Source organism: Neurospora tetrasperma, assembly GCF_000213175.1.
Source record: "Neurospora tetrasperma FGSC 2508 unplaced genomic scaffold NEUTE1scaffold_81, whole genome shotgun sequence".
Lineage (NCBI taxonomy): Eukaryota > Fungi > Ascomycota > Sordariomycetes > Sordariales > Sordariaceae > Neurospora > Neurospora tetrasperma.
In genome coordinates, this window is record NW_009799179.1 from 8,865,150 (window position 1) to 8,884,467 (window position 19,318).

General features: G+C 52.1%; 8 protein-coding genes across 8 annotated transcripts; 5 read left to right on the forward strand and 3 right to left on the reverse strand.

The window, feature by feature from the left end:
- Nucleotides 1-1,613: 1,613 nt before the first annotated feature.
- On the forward strand, nt 1,614-2,548 carry NEUTE1DRAFT_106477 (uncharacterized protein; the record flags this gene model as incomplete). Its single annotated transcript, XM_009858866.1, has 5 exons — nt 1,614-1,666; nt 1,783-1,833; nt 1,899-1,948; nt 2,008-2,097; nt 2,169-2,548. 5 exons carry the CDS (start codon nt 1,614-1,616, stop codon nt 2,546-2,548), a joined length of 624 nt encoding a protein of 207 aa, XP_009857168.1.
- A 1,619-nt stretch (nt 2,549-4,167) lies between these two features.
- Nucleotides 4,168-6,439, forward strand: NEUTE1DRAFT_133926 (uncharacterized protein; the record flags this gene model as incomplete). The annotated part of the gene is made up of 3 exons (XM_009858867.1): nt 4,168-4,207; nt 4,266-4,286; nt 4,428-6,439. The coding sequence occupies 3 exons, from the start codon at nt 4,168-4,170 to the stop codon at nt 6,437-6,439; spliced, it is 2,073 nt and encodes a 690-aa protein (XP_009857169.1).
- A 138-nt stretch (nt 6,440-6,577) lies between these two features.
- On the reverse strand, nt 6,578-7,737 carry NEUTE1DRAFT_115369 (uncharacterized protein; the record flags this gene model as incomplete). Its single annotated transcript, XM_009858868.1, has 6 exons — nt 6,578-6,584; nt 6,640-6,846; nt 6,894-7,033; nt 7,109-7,147; nt 7,584-7,618; nt 7,683-7,737. The coding sequence occupies 6 exons, from the start codon at nt 7,735-7,737 to the stop codon at nt 6,578-6,580; spliced, it is 483 nt and encodes a 160-aa protein (XP_009857170.1).
- A 2,272-nt stretch (nt 7,738-10,009) lies between these two features.
- On the forward strand, nt 10,010-10,509 carry NEUTE1DRAFT_106479 (uncharacterized protein; the record flags this gene model as incomplete). Its single annotated transcript, XM_009858869.1, has 2 exons — nt 10,010-10,176; nt 10,233-10,509. The coding sequence occupies 2 exons, from the start codon at nt 10,010-10,012 to the stop codon at nt 10,507-10,509; spliced, it is 444 nt and encodes a 147-aa protein (XP_009857171.1).
- A 1,086-nt stretch (nt 10,510-11,595) lies between these two features.
- Nucleotides 11,596-13,265, forward strand: NEUTE1DRAFT_126855 (uncharacterized protein; the record flags this gene model as incomplete). The annotated part of the gene is made up of 2 exons (XM_009858870.1): nt 11,596-11,854; nt 12,034-13,265. 2 exons carry the CDS (start codon nt 11,596-11,598, stop codon nt 13,263-13,265), a joined length of 1,491 nt encoding a protein of 496 aa, XP_009857172.1.
- Nucleotides 13,266-14,263: 998 nt separating this feature from the next.
- Nucleotides 14,264-16,058, reverse strand: NEUTE1DRAFT_93013 (uncharacterized protein; the record flags this gene model as incomplete). The annotated part of the gene is made up of 3 exons (XM_009858871.1): nt 14,264-14,831; nt 14,910-15,783; nt 15,870-16,058. The coding sequence occupies 3 exons, from the start codon at nt 16,056-16,058 to the stop codon at nt 14,362-14,364; spliced, it is 1,533 nt and encodes a 510-aa protein (XP_009857173.1).
- A 1,061-nt stretch (nt 16,059-17,119) lies between these two features.
- Nucleotides 17,120-18,027, forward strand: NEUTE1DRAFT_93015 (uncharacterized protein; the record flags this gene model as incomplete). The annotated part of the gene is made up of 1 exon (XM_009858872.1): nt 17,120-18,027. The coding sequence occupies one exon, from the start codon at nt 17,120-17,122 to the stop codon at nt 17,906-17,908; it is 789 nt and encodes a 262-aa protein (XP_009857174.1).
- A 260-nt stretch (nt 18,028-18,287) lies between these two features.
- Nucleotides 18,288-18,640, reverse strand: NEUTE1DRAFT_53477 (uncharacterized protein; the record flags this gene model as incomplete). Its single annotated transcript, XM_009858773.1, has 2 exons — nt 18,288-18,371; nt 18,479-18,640. The coding sequence occupies 2 exons, from the start codon at nt 18,638-18,640 to the stop codon at nt 18,288-18,290; spliced, it is 246 nt and encodes an 81-aa protein (XP_009857075.1).
- Between the last annotated feature and the right edge of the window lie 678 nt (nt 18,641-19,318).

A 19,318-nucleotide genomic window follows, 5' to 3' on the forward strand; every position in this document is an offset into this window, starting at 1 on the left:
GCGAGCCAATTGGCTCTAGAGGGCACATGAGACCAGATGTTCCGGGCTGTGGCAAGATGACGCACTCCTGCCTGGATTTCATATGCTCAAATGCTGCGCGTAGCCAGGAAATACACTACACGACATTTTTCGCCCGATCTGCAAGGCTGGTGTGGGTAACAACGTTGTGCTGCAAGTGAGGGCGAGTTGAGTTGAGGAAGAGGGATTGTCGATGTTTGATCAAGCCTAGTTGATCATCGTATTTGTGCAACAGCATAGTACGAAGTAGCACTGCAAACTGAAAAGGTTTCGGGTCGTGTTAGGGCGAGGTATCTAAACACAAGCGCTGGAGTATATACGTAGTCTCTGTGCCGTGATCGTGCCGTGATCATTCAGTCAAGTAGTCTAGCCAGTGAAAAGGAATTATTTAAAACTCTAAAAGGTAAGGAAGTCAAAATCAGAGAGATGGATAAATGAATTGGATTGCAAGGGACGGTTTCGACCGAAGTTCGAGATTGATCCCTGAATATCAAATAGCCTGCCAGTGTTAAGCGAGTATTTGGCCCCACAGTCTTCTTCTCCTTCCCGAACGGCATGGCAACTTGGCTCCGTGCTAGGTGGAAGGTTGGGGTGGGCCAGCCTGGCCAGTTTGTTGCACAACGAGTGGCTGGAGCGCACCTGTTCGCTGCTGACGATTTGTGCTGGGCGCACAGCACAACCCCCGCTTACAGGCCCGGTTGTCTGCAGGCATGCCGCACCGGGCAGTGTGGCTGCCTGTGTGTCAAACCGACCCGTTCCAGTTGTTATGGGCTCAGCTTCAGCTCCCACTGGAACTGCAACTGCAGCGGCCGCTAGAAGGGGCCAGCGGACGCCCCTGCACCGTGCGGAGGAATAGGTCGACCGACGAGTCCTGCCTCGCTCCATTCCAATTTCGCTGACCTCATCTCCGACTTCAATTTCGTCCACAACTTGCCTCCTTCACTTTATACGCTGTCGACCAAACTCCCTTCGCTTTTCCACTGCACTTCCTGATCCCTTTTTGCCCTTCTCTTTTCCCTTCTTTCCGTTCCCGTCCTGTTCTCTCCCCCCGCCCGCTGCCTCACTCCCGGCGACTCACACTCTCTTGCGGCGGCATACGCACAACGACACAGTTTCAAGTTTTCCAACTACTTTCCCTCGATTACGACCTGCCCAGCGTTCCCCGTTGCTGTACCCCAGAAACCCCGTATCGGCCTTCCTCTACCTTTCTGGTTTGGCTCCTTTTCGACCGACACCACTGCAACCCCCATCGAGCCTCTGCTCCGTCGCCGCCGCCGCCGCCGCCGCCGCCCCCCTCTTTCCACTTCGTCATTATCAATCGGTTTGCGACTTCCAGCGAGATATAGTTAAACGTCTGCGGCTCGTTGGTCCAGAGTCTCTATTGCCTTTCCGTCGCCTGCCATCCTTATTCTCATATTCGATCCCGGTAACCCTTTTCTTTGAAGAAAGCCAATTGGGGACATTCATTATCGAGCTCCAGACGCAACTAAAGGGGGTCCACCAATCCACTGCGTCGCCCTTCTTCGAGACTCGGAAACGGCAATACTGCAACAGCACAACTTCTCATTTCTTTTCTTCTTCACAAACCAGTCAAAATGCCTTGCGGACTCGGAGGGTCGAAAACAGTGCAGCGCAAGCTCGTCTTGCTGTGAGTTTAACACACCCCAATCTCGTCCCGTATCGGATTGATCGAGGCGACATCTCAATGCGTAGAGAGAGACTCTGGCTATGAGGTCAATTGCTGACCGGAACTCTTGGCAACAGCGGCGATGGTGCCTGCGGAAAAACCTCACTGCTCAACGTTTTCACAAGAGGGTATGTTTGCGATTGAACCGCCATTGCCTTGCAATCTAAGGATTTACGCTCAACCTCCCGTCCAGCTATTTCCCCACTGTATACGAGCCGACAGTCTTCGAGAACTATGTGCACGGTACGTTTGCAGGGAAAGTGACCGAAGCGTCCTCCAATGCGATACTAATGTTGACTCAGACATTTTCGTCGACAATGTCCATATTGAACTGTCATTGTGGGATACCGCTGGTCAGGAAGAATTTGACAGGCTACGAAGTCTATCATACGGTAGGTTCTTCGCATTCCCCGGTAGCCGCTAACCATGTTACGTGCGTGACGTCTGACTTGCGGTGTACTAGATGACACCGACTTAATCATGCTTTGCTACTCTGTCGACAGCAAGGACTCACTCGAAAACGTCGAAAGCAAATGGCAAGGCGAAATTGCTGAAAATTGCCCGGGTGTCAAGATTGTTTTGGTCGCGTTGAAGTGCGACCTGCGCGAGGCAACCGAGGACGAAGAGGATGGCGGAGCCAACGAAGACGGTGCTCAGCGTGAGAAGAAGCCAATGATCAGCTACGACCAGGGCCTGGAAGTGGCTCGCCGGATCAAGGCCCTTCGATATCTCGAATGCTCCGCCATGCGAAACCGGGGAGTCAACGAAGCCTTCACCGAGGCGGCGCGTGTCGCTTTGTCAGTGAAGAAGGACCGGGAGGAGTCAAAGTGCGTGGTCATGTAAGACGGCTGACCGAACAACCCGGATTATGGCCCCAGCATAGGCCGTCCTCTCGAGCCTTGCCTCGATGCTAGGCAATGATGCGTTTTATACGCAAGATCGACGCAGATCAGAGCACCGCTAGCAAACACGGGCAACTACATTTATTTCCCCGACCAGCTCATTCACGCTATCGCCCAAGAAGGACGCCTTTACGACGCCGATACCGGACGTTTTTGTCTACGACGCACACGATTTCGCAACCAGCAGTGGTTCCCTTACCAACTTTTTTTGTTTTCCGCCACCGGTATTCGCTCTTGTCTTACTGCATCTTCTGGCCCCCTCTCTTCGAGTTATCAATATCCTGTCTCGGCGTGTTGTCGGGGGGTTGACTGGTGGAAAATTGGAGTTTACAACAGCAAAGTTTTGTTTTCCTATTTTTCATTTCTGCATTGTACATAATTTGGTCGATTTTCTGGAATCTGCATATACGGACGGGTTAGTGGGGAAAGACTCTGAAGACATGTTGAGATGGACGGGGAACTCTTTCAACACACGACATGGAGGGTTGAAGTGGCATAGGGTTGCGCTGGAGGAAATTTGTTTGACAGCGGAAAATATAGCTGTGTTCAACCGCTGATCTTGAGCTGCTTGAGCAGTCGCTGAGAGCTTGGGTTTTCGTGGTCGTGTTGATTTGATGTTAAGAGGTCTTTGCAACAACCGTCTTGAGCAATATTATTAGGATGGGGTGTTGATGTTCAGTGGTCATAGCAACAGTCTACGATACGTGCCAAATCCCTGTATCGTGGTCTGCCAGCTTGGAACAAACGCTCGTGTGTATATGTACCCTTGGCTTGATATTTTTGTCGCGGAAGTCGAGCTCTCAATCGAGTAACTGAGCATCTCCGAACTCCCCATTGCTAAAGGCTATAATAACAAGTTCCATGAGGTAGATAGTGTGTCGGGTATTTGCCAGTCGTGACTCGAGCATCTCCGGTCATGGCCCGCGGACATATGGCGGAATCTTATCAGTCTTATCGTTTGACAGTTCCAAGCGGCGATTAAGCATCGAGGCATGTTGAGGTGCGAGATTGCAGTGCGTACAGTACTTGGCATGGAGTTCATTACCAATCGAACTGGAGGATGAAAATGCACTGTATCTTTGTTTTGGAGAGCCGCTTCAGATACATTCCTGTCCTATACAAACTTGTAATCAAGTAAACAAGACTTGTATGAACCATCAAATGGTATTGGTGTAATCGTGAGCAATCTATATATACCTTTGTATACTCTGTTATTCGACAGCATAAACCGAAATTTCTGTTACCACCCATGCATGCACTGATCAAGCATGGACCGACAGCCGACTCTTGCGGTTCATCCATTGCCGCGACTGCGGCCAAAGCGGGTCCCTCCCAAATGGCGTCAGCGGGCACTAAAAAGATTCAGTCGATTCTGCAACCAAAAGAGAGCGATCACAGAAAATTCCTGCCCTCTGAGTGGCCAAATTCCTTCTCATTAGCGAAGATTACCCCTGTTCCTTTGTAGACTTACATTCCAATTTTCAGCGGAGTTGCTGGAACGTCTGCAGCCGCCAGACGCCCCCATCGTGGGGAAAGTGTGACTTTTGGAAACGACACGACATGACTACGACCGACCGGCCGGAGTCCGGAGGTAGGTTTAGTAAGTAGGAGGAAGAGTACATAAAGTCAAAGACCCCCGTAACCTATAAACTTCTAAGCTCCCTCGATCAGAAACCCGAGTATGTAATTTATCTGTTGTTTTGGGGAATACCTACCCGTGAACAACTCATCCCATCTCTTTGATACCCTACGATTCTTCATTTACCTTGCCTTTGACAATCACCCTTCCTCGAGTATAACTTCGAGATCAAGCAATCAAGCAACCAAGCTCGTCTTTTACACACAAACTCTACGGAACTTGGTCGGTCCCGAGTGCTTCCTCCAGAAGAGGGTTCTTTTCAGAGAAACACCCACGTCCAAGCCTCAATACGCCCTCCAAGCAGAGGTGGCAAAGATGGCATCCCCAAATTTACCTACGGCTCCTTCAGCCTACCATACTACCCTTCTTACGGCACAAGACTGTCGGGAACATGTTCATCTCATCATCGGCTCCAATCCGCTGGCGGCATCCCGAGTCTCCCAGTCACTCAGCGTGGGCGCAAAACCCATTTTGATCGCTCCGGTAGAGTCGGATATGACACCAACAGCAGCGGACTCACAACAGAATGAAAAGCGGGAGCTACACCACAACCTGGCCAATTACATCTCTTCTGGAGCCCTAACACACCTGGATCGGCCTTTTGCGGACGAGGACCTCACTACGCTCGGTCGGTCTGAGGTGGACAATGTCGTGGACGCCGTTTTTGTGACACAACACGACCAATTGCTGGCCGAGCGGATATCAGCCCTGTGCAAGCGCAAGCGCATTCCTGTCAACGTGCTTGACAACCCGGCGCTGTGTTCTTTCAGCCTCCTTAGCGTACACGTCGACGGCCCGCTGCAGATCGGCGTGACAACCAATGGCCGTGGCTGCAAGCTGGCCAGTAGGATCAGGAGGGAGGTGGCTTCTGCGCTACCCAAGGGATTAGGAGCCGCGTGTGCTCGACTTGGAGACGTGAGGAGGAGGATCATCACCGAGGACGCAGAGGCCAGGACTGCTGCAGAGAGCGCCATCGCTGCCGCGGTAAACGAAGGCGTCGACGACTCCATCGACCAGTCGGCAACGTTTAACAAACTTGTCACCGAGCTAGACGTGCAGGCCGAGGCGGCGAAGACGCGCCGCATGCGGTGGTTGGCACAGGTGTGCGAGTATTGGCCCCTGAAGAAGCTGGTGGAGATCACCGACGATGACGTGGAGAGCATCCTCCAGGCATATCCCGGATTTAGCAGCGACAACTCCTCGGCATCACCACAACCTGTTCTCCCGGGCGCTGCCAATGAGGGTGGCAGCAGCAGCAGCACCACCACCACCACCACCACCACCACCAGCAATGGCCGTTTTGGACGCATCTTCCTCGCCGGCAGCGGTCCGGGCCACCCGGATCTTCTCACGCGGGCCACATACAAGGCCATCCAATCAGCCGACCTGATTCTCGCCGACAAGTTGGTTCCCTCCGGTGTTTTGGATATGATCCCGCGCCGGACGCCCGTTTCAATCGCCCGTAAATTCCCCGGTAACGCCGATCGCGCGCAGGAAGAGCTGCTCGAGCAGGCTTTGGGAGGTGTTCGTGCGGGCAAGACGGTGTTGCGGCTCAAGCAGGGCGATCCCTTCATTTACGGGCGCGGCGGCGAGGAGGTGGCCTTTTTCCGGGAGCACGGGCTCGGCGATCGTGTCGTGGTGTTGCCGGGCATCACAAGCAGCTTGAGCGCGCCGCTGTTTGCGGGTATTCCTGCCACCCAGCGTGATGTGTCAGACCAGGTGCTTATCTGCACTGGAACGGGAAAGAAGGGCAAGCCGCCGGTGCCGCCCGAGTACGTCGGCAGTCGTACGGTCGTGTTCCTGATGGCTCTGCATCGTATTGGAGGATTGGTCAAGGAGTTGACAACGCGTCTCGGGGAGGCCGATGGGGTCGCGGAGGTTCAAGAGGGCGAGAAGCAACGGGCACTGTGGCCGCTTGACACACCGTGTGCGGTGATCGAAAGAGCCACTTGCCCAGATCAGCGAGTTATCCGGACCACGCTCCGCTACGTTGAGCAGGCTATCGAACAGGAGGGTAGTCGCCCACCGGGGCTTTTGGTTGTCGGCCGCGCCTGCGAGGCTCTGTACACGCCAAAGCAGGAGGGACAACCTTGGGTGGTGGAGGATGGCCAGTTTAAAGATCTTGATTTCGAGGATTCTCTAGGTCTCTCGCTTGACGCCACTTCGGGTGTTGCGCACACTGGAGCTGCATGATAAATTTATCCGAATGCGCTCCGACACTTGTTCCATTCTTGTCACTTAGTTTACTGAGATATCCCTTTTCTGGTTCCCGCTAGGTACTTTTTCTTGCCAGCCGCCAAATTGCAGTGCGTGGCCGAGGCAGCCACGCCTTCAGTTCCTGCAACATAAATTTCAGCTTCCGAGTCTGCAATGTCTGTTCTGTCTTTACGTACATTACCGCATCGAGGGCGGGCACTCGCAGCGCACAGTCAATCCCTCGTTCTTTCCTCCACAGTTCAACTGGCTGTCGATCTTTGCATCGAAACCTTGAATGTCGTGTGGGATATATGCAGTTGGGGGCCAGACCAGCTGTTGTGGGTGTGCTCGAGGTGACTTTGCTCAGCTGAATTTGGATCGTGGCGCATGAGGTGATGCGATAACTGACGGGAACATCACCAAACAATATTGCACTGTGCCTTCCACCTACTACGCATTCCAGTTCAGACGGTAGCTGAAGTGCAGTGGTTGCATCGTGCGAGTCCCTTCCCTCTTTTCGTCTTCAAGGTGCAACTGGGTGTGCTTACCGTAGAAGTGTGTAGTGAAAGGACTGGGTTGACCATCTCTGTCCTAGTAGTACAAAGGAGGCCTTACGCACTCAGCATGCGCAACCGCCTTCGAAAAACAATATCGATCAGATCATACTTCAGTGTCTTCCATCTTCTGCTCCAACACGCCCAGGTTCTACTTGCTAGGTAAGGTAGTTTCTGAGAAAACAAAAGCACATCTTCGGCCTCACCACACAGCTGCCAACCTTCTTCTCAATCGAAATGATCCATGCCCGTCAACTGGGTCACCGATGACTCTCAAAACGCACATATGTCTCCTCGCCTTCCTACTGGCAGAAAGTGCTGGGGAGGCTCGGCTGTCGCAGCCTCGGTATCACATTTGACCACTCGCGGAATCTTCTCCATCTTTCCGTTATTCAATTCTGAGAATAAACCCTTGCTTGAACAATGGGACTGTTTGCCTTGCCGCGCGGTGAGCCCATCGGTGGGTCTGTTGCCTTCTGGATTGCTGAATCAACACCTCTCATCCATCCATGGCTCATGAGGCAAACGTCTCTACGTCAACCATCACCATCTATTCAGCAGGGCGTTCCAAGGACAAGCATACTGACCAGTTCCAGGATGCTGATTTCCAGGGTTTCTTGACCTGTTCAAGTCGAAAGGTCACACCGACGAGAGATATCCTTTGTCTGCTTGCCATGTTAACATACTCATCGCCATTTCCGCGTCTTCAACCAAGGACTGTACGAGCTTTGTCCCTGTCATTTTGTCTTTAATCATCATTCCACGTCGTTCACAGGATTGCAATACTGTAGCATGCGACCCGACATCCGCCGACGGAGAGGCCGTGTTGATTTTCCGGTCAAAATCTCTAGATCGCCCTGGGTTCACTCAAGTAGCCATTGGTAACTCTTACTAGACGATGCCAACAAGTCCAATATTTCGATGCTGTGTAATTTGGACAAACGAGGCACCGTCATTTTATAAGCTCATAGTGAGTCGTGAACGTATAGCCTTCGAGTGATGGCTAGTACCCCTTGAACCCTCACAACTTTCAATCGTCACGCCTATCAGCCCCTCATGAACTGGCGTGGGTCCGGATGTAGAGATAAGGCCTGGGCTGTATTGAGGATCTATCAACACTCAACAAACAAATCAAGTTGTATCATGACCGTCAGAACGAGATAATGCTTTCAGGCACTTGTGGGGTTTCACGAGTCAACAGGTCAATGAGCGAACTGCAACTTTTAGGGGAGACTAAGACTGTCACCTCTTGATACTCGAATATGCTGTCATGACATTCCATAAAATTGTTGTCGCGTCCACCCCTCTCCGTTACAGCTCTGCATATCCTGTCACATTGTTCCGATGGTGTCGTTCCTGCAGCCACCCAAGCGCCTTTCAGCCCGTCGTTCACTGGCAAGCCCAACAAGAGATTCCAGGTGAAATCTAGAAGGTATTTCAGGCTTGACTTACCTCTCAGCAACCCCGCAATTTCACCAATCCTGAGATCATTGACGTGTTGTTGGGCTCGCCTTAAATCAGGCAACCCTTTCAAGTTTCAGAAAAGCGGTGAACAATTGTTGATATCGAAATTACTTCCGAAATACGCCTGGTGATCGAAATGACTGCAATAGTCCGGTTACCCATCGTTTGACAAGCTGGCAAGGTCGAGTGCTTCGGCATGTCACCATCACAACGAGGTGAGATACCCACAAATTCTCTTACACCGTACTTGTGGGATCGGAGAGCCAGTTTTGCAAAGAGGCTGGTTAACCCTGGCTTCTTTTCATCTGTATTCATGCGGTACACTCTGACGGGACACTCGCGTACGACGTATCATATCACCTTGTAGGCAGCTCACAGTGAAGAGGCTAAGTTCAGCTATACTTCAGTACAGAGGTACGACTGTTTCTGTGTTGATAAATATTTCTTTGTATCAACAACAGTTCAAATCTATAAGGCCGGCTATCCTAAGCTTTGAGCCATTCTGACTAGCGGTGATCTCAACGGGGACAATCGTGAGGAGTCCCGTACAATAACCCTTCGCTGGAGGAGAGAGCTGCACAGCCACGCTTGCTTTCAATGATTTGGCCTTGCCCGACTGCACAAGTGCATTACATAACTCAACATCTAGAGCAAGGATGGGAAACAAGCAACAAAAAAAGTCGTCACACCTCGAAATCATGCCTAAGATAGCGGTGCTTCCACAGTCAACAGAGCAGGCTTTTTCTCATGTAGTTGGACACTCAGTAACTGCCAACGGGGATGCCATTTTAAGACTTCCATAAATACTCCGACATTGGTACGTCTATTCATTTCTCTTCATCCTATGCTTGCACTCTATTCGTCGAGTTCATAACGCGAGCGACTGCCTCTTGGTTGCCTTGCCAAGGTCACAGTATCCCCAAGCTGTGAGGCGGTAGCAAGATGAGCACCTGTGGCCATGCTTACCCAAGGTCAGGGTCTCCTAGATGGGTTTTGTTGGGGAGTGTCCTCGCCGTTCCGCGGATGCTCCAGGAGTGGTGACCAACTTCGACCCCTTGGGTAGAACACCCTCACAGCCCTATCAAATTTCCAGAACCGGGGTCTCTCCGACCGTTCGAGGACCAGCGATTACTTACTTCGTCGGTCATTGGTTTCGCTCCAAGTGAACCGTGACTGCCCCGTAACGACCGCCATCATCGAGACACCACACGGGCCCTATTTCGTGGTCTAGGTACCCGTCCGTCTACAATGCCATCAGTATATGGATACGAAAGGCGCCCACGTGAGTGGGAAACTTGGGAGGTGCACACCACAATGCACATTTAAGCGCTGCTACTGTTCACTCCTCAGCATAGCGGAACCCATCGATCTACCTACTTCGTCCAACATTGTTCTTCCTTCGGTTCATAGTCGCACGCGTGTCGAACTATACTTGCGCTCTATGGTATGCATCTGTTCCTGGCATCTCAGTTGTCTATGAACGTGGAGAGCTCCTGCTACAGACAGACATATCCAATACTTTCACGTCGGCACGATCCACATTCGGACGATGTCCAGCAGGGAAGAAAGCATGGACGGCCAGACTTCATCTAGTTATTCTGAAGATACATCACCCTTGGGAGAAGAGGCGGCGTATGCTCTGCCGGAAGATACACAACAGGACGGGTCATCCGAGACGTCTGAAGTCTCTATGGTCGTTCACAATGGATCCATCAGGTCAGTTAAATCGTTCATGGGTGAAAAGTTGTATCAGTCCTAATACAACTTCATAGCGAGGATGTCGCCCCGCCTAGAATCTTATTAGACGACATTCCGGCACAGAACGTATCGGACTCTACGATTGATAACTCGCGGGTCGCTTCCTACGTTACCGAGTGTCAGGCCTACCACTCCCGCCTATTCGAAGCCAAGCACAACAACTGCAATGTCATCGAAGACAGACAGACGGAGATGGCGGCACGCCTGATTACCATGATGAGGCCGCTGGAAGGTTTCGCCGGCCTATACCCTGCCACGGTTCCCGAGGCGACGGAGGAATTGATCAATTAATATCTCGATTTGCTCGTCGGCTCATTGGAAAAGATCGTGCATTTTCCTTTTGCCCCTTGGGGGGCCACATACACAGGTTGGTAGCCAAGGAGAGGTAGACATATGCTTATAGATTGCGTGAAATTTTGGAAAGAGGCATGTAGAGGAGGATGGGGCTATAGAACTTAGTAACTCATCATCCCCGGAAGAAACCAACTGGTCTAGAGGTTCAGTCAGCACCCCCATACGGTAGATACAATGCATCAAAACATTGTTGGATAGAAGAGTATTCTTTCCGTATCACGCGCTTTCCTCTTGACCTGCTGTGATCATCCAATGAGCACTAGATTTAGTTGAGTACACCAAGAATCAGCGTGCGTCGCTCACAGTCTGGTGCTGCTCGCTCGAGTCCATCGCTTCAATCGGCCACCTGCATTTGGTCATCGGTTGTTTGTACCATCCCGACTTTGTGACAACCGACTTCGAGGTCGAGTACATTAGACTGGAAGAAGGAGCATCGATAAAAGCCAAGGCCGCATGAAGGACTCTAGGCTTTTCCCGCCCCTCCGTCATCTCATCACCTTGCCTTTGATGGTACTGCGCCACACAACCGTCATGGGAACATAACAGAAGAAAAGAAAAAAAGAACCAGAAAAACAATTAACCCCAAACCGTACCACACATCATCGCACAACACCCATGCAAACCTTTGACTCACCTCGCCGAAAACCTTCCCGTCATCACCTTCACTTCACAACCCAAGTAAGGTGTATTTCGCCTCCTTCACCACTTGGTAGTGATAGCCCGGTCGTGCAAGCGCTAAAAACCTTCGTGGGATGCAATCAACGTCCTCGGATTTTCCCACCTACAGATAAATTCCCACGCGCGCGTGGGTAATTTCTTTCCTCTCACCAGGAAAGGTCACCACAGCATCTTGCGCACCGCGCAAAACTTGAACCCTGCGAAAACAAGCCACATTCACACATCCTCGCTGAACAAACTCGCCAGGTTCTTAACATCGACTGAAAACAATCACCCTCCATCAGGACTCACATTTACTGCGAGCACAAGCCGGATCCATACCACCTGCGACAGCGTTCAAAGATCATGGCGCAACCATCTAGCAATCCCACTTGTTCTGGGACAGCAAACATCATCTTGCGTTCAAGTGAAGATGATCCGGAGCACATGTTGCCCCACCAGCGAAAAGAAGCTATGAAAAAGACCAAGGCGCGATCGATGCTGGAGATTGACGGCAGAACAGGCGAGGGAGGTGGACAGCTGGTCCGCATAGCATGCGCGATCGCTTCCGTTATCACTCAGCCTATTCGCATCACTAACGTGAGGGGAAACCGCGAACGCGGGGGTTCGTACTTCCCCTTTTCCCTTTCTCTCTCGCTCTTTCCCCGCTCCTTCTCTTTGTGAGCTGCGGTTCAGACCTAATGAGTTCACTTGTTGGCTCAGCTCGCACTTTGATCCGCGGTAGCCACGCACTTCATCAGATAGTCGCTGACAATGTAGCAGGACTCAAAGCTCAACACGTAGCTTCCATCGAATGGCTTGCTCGCGTAACCGATGCGGAAGTTAATGGCCTTTCCGTCGGTAGCACTACACTAGAGTTCAAGCCGCGGGAAAGCCCCGCAACTTCCAAGCTCTTTACCGGTATTCATGACCGCACCGTCAAGATCGCTGCCGATTCCGCCGCGGCAAGCACGTTGCTCATCTTCCAGGCAATTTTCCCCTTCCTCCTCTTTGCTGGCGGAAATACGAGCAAGAAGCAAGATCAGCCAGAGCATATCGACGTGGAGATTTCCGGCGGCACCAACGTCTCTTTTTCTCTTTCTTACGAATACCTGGACCAAGTCCTCCTACCTTCCCTCGAGCAAGCATTTGGTATCGTTGTGGAGCGCAAGCTCAAGACACGCGGCTGGAACCTCGGAAAGATGCAACGCGGAACCGTGGCCCTCCGTGTTCACCCCATTCGAGTCGGCGATTCACTCCGGCTCAGAAACCCGACAGCCTGCACCATGAAGGGCAGAAATAGACAAGGCGAGGATTTCGACCTTGAAGCCATCGATGTCTCCATCGTCGCACCGACAGACATGCACGAATCTCTCTCCCAAGCGCTGGTCCAGAACCTAGGCGACCTTTTCCCGGCCGTGGAAGTCATCTTCAAGCTACTGGAGGACAGCGGGGCCAACTCGCGAATCTACGTGCTTCTAGTCGCGCGCTCGTGGCCATCTGATGATGAAGGAGCCAGCGCCGGCGCCGTTTTGAGGTGGGGTAGGGACATCCTTACTTCGATGCCGAAAGCAGCCAACTCGAAGAAAGGCAAGAACAAGGGCGACAATAGCTTGTCATCGCACGCAGGAACCGGCGGGCTGGCATCCATGAGCAAGAGCGTGGCGACCAAGGTCGCGAGAACGTTGTACGACGAAGTTTCTACCGGTGGCGTGGTAGACGAGTTCCTCCAGGACCAGCTGGTCATCTTCCAAGCACTAGCGGGCGGGCTTTCGGCCTTTCCTCGTGGCAACAGCGATCCGGCCGACGATAAGGTCTCGGGACCGGGCATCGAGGAGGCCATGGCGGCGCTGGACCTCACCGATGAGAATGCCACTCACGGGCTGCGGAAGGATAAGACCACGGAGCCATTTGGTGAGGGTACTCTGCATGCACAAACCGCACGCTGGATGGTCAGCCAGCTGTTGCCCAACGTCGAGTTTTACAACAAGGGCAAAGTCTGCGAGGGCGTCGGCTTCGCCGTCGAAAAGCCCTGAACCTGGGGGCCTAGTCACTCACTTCATTTGCGCTGAGTATCGTGGCCTGATCGGTCGGTCACTACATCGTATTCCGTCAGAGCCGACACATCTGGCTACCTCGTTTTCGACCAGGATCTGGCAAATCCCACCTAATGACCACAGAACACAGCACAACAATAGGCATTAGTATTCAGAGGGTAGTGGGCGTTTCTACTTGATGGACAATGACAGTCTGACAACCAGACAACAAGCCACGTAGCGGAATCCAACTTGCTTGCTGAGGCATTCTGGGGCACCCAACTCTGAAATGCCGTTTAGAGCTTAGGCAAATGTAGTGCATTCTTGATTTTGTTTTCTTTTTTTTTCTCGTTTGTTTGCGAGGTATTTGCTTTTTTTGCTTTCAAGAAGCGCAAGTGCACTTCTGTTATCGATCTTGCTTCAATGGTTGATAGTCTGGTTCAAGTATTCCTCTAAACTTCTCTTGGGAGTTTTTCGTCCCCTCAGTGCAGTGGCCCAGAAAGGAATCTGCATCACTTTCTTGATAGTTATCTTCAAGGAAGAATACAATACTTGGAAGCTCTGCTTCTTCAAGAATTGTCTGTTTTTCAAGTAATATGTTCAAGTACACCATTTCCTCCTTAGCGGTGCCTTCGTCGTCAGGAGGTGGTACATTGTTGCCTTTTATCAAGTCGGCCGGCATCGACAGCACAAGCACCATATCCATAGTAGGGATCTGGACATCGGCACACTGCAAGCGGCTGCCATAGGAGCGACTAATTCTTTTCCCATTCATCTCCTTGCAAACAAACTTTTGTGCAAGTAGCTTTTCTTTGTTCTAATTGGCAGATACCTCATTTGAGAGACAAAAGGTACTCTCCAAAAAGATCATGATTTAACTGCCAATCAAGTGAGGCAGCACGCACACTATTGTGTTTAAAAGACCTCATTCAGGATGTCTCGGCTTTGACTCTAGGCCGCCTTTTATTGTCAAAATTTTTTAATTTTTTTTTTTTGGATCTCTGCGATGTGACTTTTGGACGCCGGCAATCAAAACAATCAATAAATCAACCATTTGACCTTAACAGGCCATTTGAGTTTTACGAGAACAAGAGAATCATCTGTACTTCTCATACAGCTTGATCTCCTCTTGTCTCTTCGCCACTCTCTCTATAATTTCAGCGTTGTAGAGCTCCTCGAGCGTCTTCTCGCCCAGCAACACCTCTTTCTGGTGTCTCGTCGCCTCTTCCTTGGTCATGCAGACGAGCTCCGACAGTTTCAGATCCGACGACTTTTGTTCGTCCGCGCCCTCACCTATCCTAATAAGGATGTCCCGGGTAGGCTTCTGCCACCTGATCAGGACGAGCTTCGTGGCGATGCCGGTGACGGCGCTCTTGGCCTTGTAGATATCTTCGACAAGAAACGAGACCTCGCAGGGCTGGATGGGCACCTTCAGCCCGATGCAGAGCTCGCGGGGACCGCCGGTCACGGCGCGGATGATCTTTTCTTCACTGGCCTGAACGAAGGCTTGGATACCGTCGTACATCTTGTCGCGGGCCTTTTGGGGAATGTAGTCGAGAGGATAACCTGGAAGAAACAGATGGTAAGTCATGCGCAATTCATGTTGTGGAGAGGGTGGGAGGAATGATTGCTCAATCAACTTACCGGAGATCTTAAGAATGACATGGTTCGCAACTGTATACCCGAAAACCGCCGGCATGGTTCCCAACACAGGTAGGATACGCACGCGGAAATCGGGCAGCGCCGCCAAGTCGCCGACATCGCCCTTCTTGAACTCCTCCTCGGGCAATGGCAGAAGCGCCGCCTTGCCCTCGCCCATCTTCTCAGTCGAGTACACTACGGGAATGCCGCTGGTGACACCGAGGAGCTTCAGGCGGCGCCTGGTGGCGCGCGAAAGTCCGTCGTCCGTGCTGGTGCCAATATCACCAACCATGATCCTCGTTGGGTCGCTCTTGGTGCCGGCGCCCATGGACGAAATAACGGGGAGATTGTTGTCGTAGCAGTACTTGAGCAGCTCGACCTTAGAGTCGATGTTGTCGATGGCGTCGATGACGAAGTCAGGCATCTGCCCGTCCTTTTCCCACGCACCGAGCAACTCGGGAGCGGCCGATCCGTCGAACTTTTGCAGGCGCAGGTCGAACCGCACCCACGGTGTGATGGCAATCAGCCGGCGCTGCAGGCATTGCACCTTGGGTAGCCCGACGTCGGCAAGCGTGGCAACGGCGTGCCGGTTGAGCGAGCTGAGCGTGACCTGGTCGAAGTCGATGAGGCGCAGCTTGGAAACGCCGGAGCGGGCGAGCGTGGTGGCGGCGTGCGAGCCGACACCGCCGCAACCAACGATGACAACGAAGGAGTTGCGCAACTTGGCGAACCCTTCGTCGCCGAGGAAGACACGGTTGCGGGCTAGTTGCTCGAGAATCAGTTCGTCGTCGAAGTCGCCATTCTGGGCTCGGTGGGCGAGGGCTTGGTTGTGTTCATCTTCTTTGTCGAGCTTAGGGACGGGACCTTGACGGGTTACCTAGGAAGACCAGCAAGCAGGGCACCGTTAGTATGTGCGTTCCAATGGCTAGGTAATTCGTCTGGATTATGGGGTATCTGGCATACCCTCTGCAATTCGGGCTCAGCATCGCCAGCTGGGTTGGGGATCGACTTCTTTAGGCGATTAAGGCGCTCGCCGTGACGAGATTGCTGGTATCCGTAAATCGCGCCAGCAGTAACAGCTGCAGAGGCGAGGGCAACTGTCGCAAGCTGGAGCTTCGATTGATTTGATGAGTTGGACAGAAAGGACGACATGTTGTGTTATGGGTGTCTCATCGGTCGAGACTCGGATTATCGGTATATCGTGGCATCGATCAACAGCTCTCGTGTTTTGGGAATCGCAGGAAAGACTGCGGCCGTCTTGTTATCGTGACCTTATCGCGCGCTAATCCGTCTCCAGAAAATTCGGAGCCCCAGATTCGGACGACGTCATCCCGCTGCTGCAACGCCAAGCGCCTAGCGCCAGTAAAAGCGGAGAATCCCATCTGCCTGCCCCAGATAGTCAGGGGTCAGCCATCGAGGTTCCCAAATACACTTATGCCTTGGCATCTTCCGAGTCAATCAATCCCACTCCGAACATTTCCCGTCGTCGTGGAGACTTCCGTGGACCACATTAATTGGACCTTGAAAGTCGGGTTTCACCAATTTCAATGCACTCGGCCTCTCCACCAACCATCCCGAATGCGAATACGGATAAGAATTCTTTATCACTTACACATGTTGAAGCTCGGTTTCGGCTTCTTCTGAGACCGTAATGAAGCGGACAACACCAGCACGAAGGGGTCTGTGGTACCCAAAATCAACAGATGATGCTTGGTTATCCTATGGTCCAGACTCGCCTGCTCACCTCCCTTCTAATATGGAAAGAACGGTGAGGCACGGCCGCTGGAGCGAAGAGAGTAACATCGTAAAGAAGGGGCGGCCAAGTCGAGGGCTTTCATTAGGGCGTTGTGAACCACCACGAGAAGTTTTGCTCTAAAGTTCTAAACTAGAGCTATAGCACCATCATGTAAACTTGAGCGTATTCGTTTATCACTCCAAGAGTCACCGTCCCACCATGTCCAAACCCCACGGACTTGGCAGGAGAGGAATTCGGCAGGTCTACCACGACATCGTTATGGTGCGTCGGCTCTTCAGCCTCGAGTATAAGAATGCCTTGGTGTCCTCTTCTAACTTGTCTGTCTTTCATATCATTGATTACTTTCTTATGGCCATCACCGTTCTTAGACATCACCAGTGAGTGGCCACCTGAACCGTATCTTTGATTCACCCCGACTAACTCTCTACATAGTTCCTAACATATCGCTGCAAGCAAGATGGCATCCGCTCAGGGCAAGACTGTTCTCGCTACCGGCGCCGCCGGTGGTCTCGGCAAGGTGATTGCTGAGACCTTCCTCGCTGCTGGCGCCAACGTTGTCATCTGCGATGTCAACCAGCAGCGTATTTCGGCTGTCGAGGAGGAGTGGACCAGGACCTATGCCGACCGCTTCCTTATCAAGCAAACCGACGTGTCCGATGAGGCTGCGGTCCAGGAGCTCATCGACGCGTCCGTCGCCAAGTTCGGCCGCCTCGACGTCCTCGTCAACAATGCCGCCATCATGGATGACTTCTCCCCGGCTGGCGACTGCTCCAAGGAGCTTTGGGACCGCGTCATGGCCATCAACCTTACCGGTCCTTTCCTCACCACCAAGGCCGCGGTGAAGCAAATTGAGAAGCAGAAGCAAGCCGGCGGCGTCATCATCAACATTGGCTCCAACGCCAGCTACATGGGCTTCCAGTCCGGCGCCGCCTACACCGTTTCCAAGGCCGGCATCATGGCGCTAACCAAGAACACGGCCGGCTTCTACGCCGACAAAGGCATCTACACCATGGCTTTGCTGCTGGGCGGCCTGACCGGCATCAATATTGTCGATTCCTTTGCCAAAGGCATGCACATGGAGATGTATCAGAAGGTCATGGCCAACCAATCGCCCTTTGAACCGGGCAAGAACGATACCCCTCTGGAGTCCATTGCCAAGTACTGCCTCTTCTTGTCGCAGAGCGATATTGCGCCTGTTTCGAACGGTTCTTGCGTTGTTTTCAACAAAAATTGGCCTGTTGCGTAAAAATGTCTCTGGAGGTTGTTGGGGAGATGAAAGCTCACAAGGGATGGTAGAAGGAATCAAATGCGATAGTTCAAGGCCACCTTGAGAAGGTGTTTTGAATACTCAGCGTGACAGTCTATCCCATGCCTTCCTCCACTATGGCGAAGTGATCCATGTAGTATCAGAGAATGATTATTTCCTGATCAATCATAAGGAGTGAATGAACAAAGTATTTACAGGTCCCCTCCGTGCACATCCATACCTAACTTCCTAAACTTCAACTCAAGTTAAAGGAGTGTCGTGAGAAATAACACCCGATTCCAACCCAACTTCGTCCTACGCGGGATACCCGCCACTCGACCCCCCTCTCTCGAGTTTCAAACTCCATTCATCCCCCGCTTTACCACGTAGCAGGAATACAATAAGGGCTTCCGTTGGCCTCCAAGAACTTGCAGATAGTCTTCGGGGGGCAGTCACCGGCGTACTATATGCACCCATCGTCATCAGCACCATGTCAATTGTCGTTCTTAACTCAGCGGAACAGGGTCTTGGAAGGGAGACAAGAAAAGAAAGAGAGAAGGGTGAACTTACCACCCACTTGCTGTCGACATCACAGACCTGCCAACCCTCGGCGTGCGTGTTAGGGTTCTTGGCGCACGAGTAGGTGGCCGGCGTGCACTGAGGGGGGTTTGTGCCGGTGGGACTGGCGACAGCCACGGCAGCGAGGGTGAGGATGGCGGTGATGAACTTCATTTTGATTTTTTTTGTGAGTTAGCGTTTGGTTGAAGAGCTTTAGGCTGTTGTTTGCTTGGAGACTGTTTATTTAGTTTGGTTTGATGACTGAGGTGGATGATGTTGTTGATGAGGGGAAAGTGGTAAGATGAGAGGAGGCAGACCATGACTTTAAATGCTCCTCAGTCAGTCAGTTTCAAGTGAGCAGCTGATGCTGAGAAGGTTCAGGGTTTCTGGCCTTTGCGGCTCAGCTTCTCGTGTTGAACATAACCGGATGTTTCAGAGGTTACGAAGAGAAAGCGAGGACGTAACGAGAAACACGCCGCTACAACCTAGGTATTCCTTTACGCACCCATCCTCGACACGACACAAGCTCCCGACTCCCGAAGACGTCCCACTCCCGCTCCCACTCCTACTCCCACCCTCTTTCGGCCCTTTGTCACCGAAGAGTTTGAGTCTATTTTCATCTCTCGTACTCATGACGAGGAGGTGGCGTGGCGGTGAGGGACGGACGAACAACCCTCCATGAAAGACAATATGATCAGAATCTTACGGAAGGATTGTCGGTCCTTGAAACCCAAAATGGCTTGGAGGACAATAATAGCCGAAGAATAAGTCTCATGTAATGTATCTTTTGTTTTTGCCTCTTCGCATTACCTCGTATATAACAGTACGAGGCTTGCGGCAGTAGACCTTCTT